Source organism: Zingiber officinale, chromosome 7B (assembly GCF_018446385.1).
Source record: "Zingiber officinale cultivar Zhangliang chromosome 7B, Zo_v1.1, whole genome shotgun sequence".
Taxonomy (NCBI): domain Eukaryota; kingdom Viridiplantae; phylum Streptophyta; class Magnoliopsida; order Zingiberales; family Zingiberaceae; genus Zingiber; species Zingiber officinale.
The window spans coordinates 43,659,425-43,662,279 of NC_055999.1; the positions used below are offsets into that span (position 1 = coordinate 43,659,425).

At 32.2% G+C, this 2,855-nt stretch overlaps 1 protein-coding gene across 1 annotated transcript; it reads left to right on the forward strand.

Annotated features, from left to right (window-relative positions):
- The first annotated feature begins 461 nt into the window (after positions 1 to 461).
- LOC122004316 lies at positions 462 to 1,544 on the forward strand. Its single transcript, XM_042559224.1, has one exon. The coding sequence runs from the start codon at positions 462 to 464 to the stop codon at positions 1,542 to 1,544; it is 1,083 nt and encodes a 360-aa protein (XP_042415158.1).
- The last annotated feature ends 1,311 nt before the right edge of the window (positions 1,545 to 2,855 follow it).

The following is a 2,855-nucleotide window of genomic DNA, read 5'->3' on the forward strand; positions in this document are numbered from 1 at the left end:
ATTCCTTATTGAAGGGGATATTTGATGGAACAAAGGAAATCACCGGGCACTCATCAGTCAGTGCCCGGTGATTTCTCCTTGTGGGGCCCATCATTTTGGTGGGCCGTCATTATTTATATTTTTTATATTTTTTTTAAAGTAATTATGGTGGGTCCCACCCAAAAAAGTGAGTGGCTTTTTTAATAAAGAAAACATTACAAATTTTAGAGATATAAACGTTAGAACATTAAAAATGGGTGTCACTATTTAATGTTTATATATTTTTTTAATGAAGTAAAATCAGAACATTAAAAAATTAAAAATAAAACAAAAGGTAACGTTCGAAAACACAACGTTCAGAAAAATAAACGTTCGAAAATTTAAACGTTGGGTAACGTTCAATTTCTCTCTATATATATATCATTTCTTTCATCTATTTACATTATTTCCATACTCATTGTCTATCAAAAATTTAGAGAGAAATGGATTTGTTCAACTCTACAAGTATCGACGAAAATTCTAGTGAAGAAGATTCTCAAGTTCGTCATAATTTTCTCGAAGACACAACGAGGCCTACAATATCAGATCCTGGTGAGGCGTTATTTATGATGGTAGTACGCAATCAATTTAGAGTAGCTAAATTTATGCAAGATTATCATGGGAGTACACAAAGAAGAAGAACAATTACCAGAGATCGTGTAGCTGGACACACTCGACTTGTCAATGATTATTTCTGTGTTGAGCCGATGTATACTGATGATATGTTCCGAAGACGATTCCGAATGAGAAAAGAATTATTTTTGCGTATAGTCACTGATTTGGAAAATCATCCTAGTGGATTTTTTAAATGGAGGGAAGATGCAGCAAGGAGAAAAGGTCTGTCGCCGCTTCAAAAATGCACGGCAGCTATCCGTCAACTGGCATATGGAGGTTCTGCCGACCAATTTGACGAGTACTTGCGAATGGGTGAAACAACTGCCCTCGAATGCTTGTCCAACTTTTGCCAATGCGTGATACAAATATATGGAGGTGAGTACTTAAGAAAACCCAATGCAACTGACATCACTCGTTTGCTTGAAATGCATGAACAAAAGCATGGTTTCCCTGGGATGTTAGGAAGTCTTGATTGCATGCATTGGGCCTGGAAAAATTGCCCGGTTGCGTGGAGGGCACAGTACACGCGAGGCGATCATGGCTATCCAACAATTGTACTTGAGGCAGTCGCATCTGTCGATTTGTGGATATGGCATGCATTTTTTGGAGTTGCTGGATCTCGTAATGACATCAATATGCTTAATGAGTCACCTATTTTTAATGATGTTTTGAAAGGAAATGCACCGGAAGTTAATTTTATTGTGAACGGTACACAATATACAAAAGGGTATTACCTAACAGATGGTATATATCCGGAATGGGCCACTTTCGTCAAGAGTTTTTCCTGCCCTCAGGATCCGAAAAGAATTAAATTTAAGGAAAGACAAGAAGCTGCAAGAAAAGATGTCGAGCGGGCATTTGGGGTACTCCAAGCTCGTTGGGCAATTATAAGAGGTCTAGGGCGACATTAGTTTATGGACAAATGCAAAGAAATCATGTATACGTGCATTATTTTACACAACATGATTGTGGAGGACGAAGGTCATGCAATATCGATTTGGGATCGCGAAGAACAAGATACAATCACAGCGAATCATGGCTCAACCAGTGAATTTGCTTAATACATTCGAAGAAATTCCGAGTTACGTGATACTCAGGTGCATCATCAACTTCGTCATGATTTGGTTGAACACATCTGGGAAACATACCATCATGATGAGTAAATAACTAATTTATTATATATAAAATATTTAGTTATTCAATTCTAATTTTGTGAAATATTTGAACTATGTTGTAATTTTTTTTAAAATGTGTACGTTCGATGTTGTATTGTTGATGTTGTATTGTTGATGTTGTATTGTTTTCATTTAAATAAAATATTAATATTAAAAAATATATATTGAATAATTGTCTAAAATATATTTATGAATAAATGATATACGAAATATATTAAAAATATATATTAATTTTATTTAAATATAAAATTATATGTAAGTTACTAAAATGGTTATGAGACTCATAAATATTTGATTGGTTAGAGGTTTGATTGTGAAGTTGAGAATATTTAAGAGTGAGATATTTGATTGGTGGGACCCATAAATATTTGGATGGTGAGATATTTCATTGTGAAAGTTAAGATATTTATATAGTGGGATATTTAAAAGTTGATGTGGAAGTGGGACCCATAAATACTTGGGAGAAATATCCCAAACTATTATGGATGCTCTTAGAAGTACTTCAGGGTCATTTAAATAAAAAGATTATCCTTTCTAAAGTCAACAGTCAGTGGGAATTTAGTCCAACGACATTTTTTTATGCTTACGCTAAAGAAAGGATAAATAATATTAAGTATTAAAAAAAATGGATAGTAATTAAAATAATTACAGTGAAAATAAATTAAATTTGACTAATTCAGTGAAATAAGATAAAATAGTAATCATGTAATAAATTTAAACTAACAGTTTGAGTACACCAGTTGATTAATCAAATTAGTAGATATATGCAATGATAATAATAATATCAGTTGATTAATCAAATTAGAAGTAGATATATGCAATGATAATAATAATAATAATATGATTCTTATTCTAATTTTTTTAAGTGAAGAAATTTTTAAAAAACTCAAAAAATTAAAGTACAAAAAAAAATAAGACAACACTAAAATCAAATGAAAATATTAAAGTAGGTGTTGTCGATCAGAAATGAAGCATGTGTTATAATGTGTAGTGGCATAAAAGATGAAAGACTACTTAGAACACAAGAATAAGAGTGAATTCTATGTA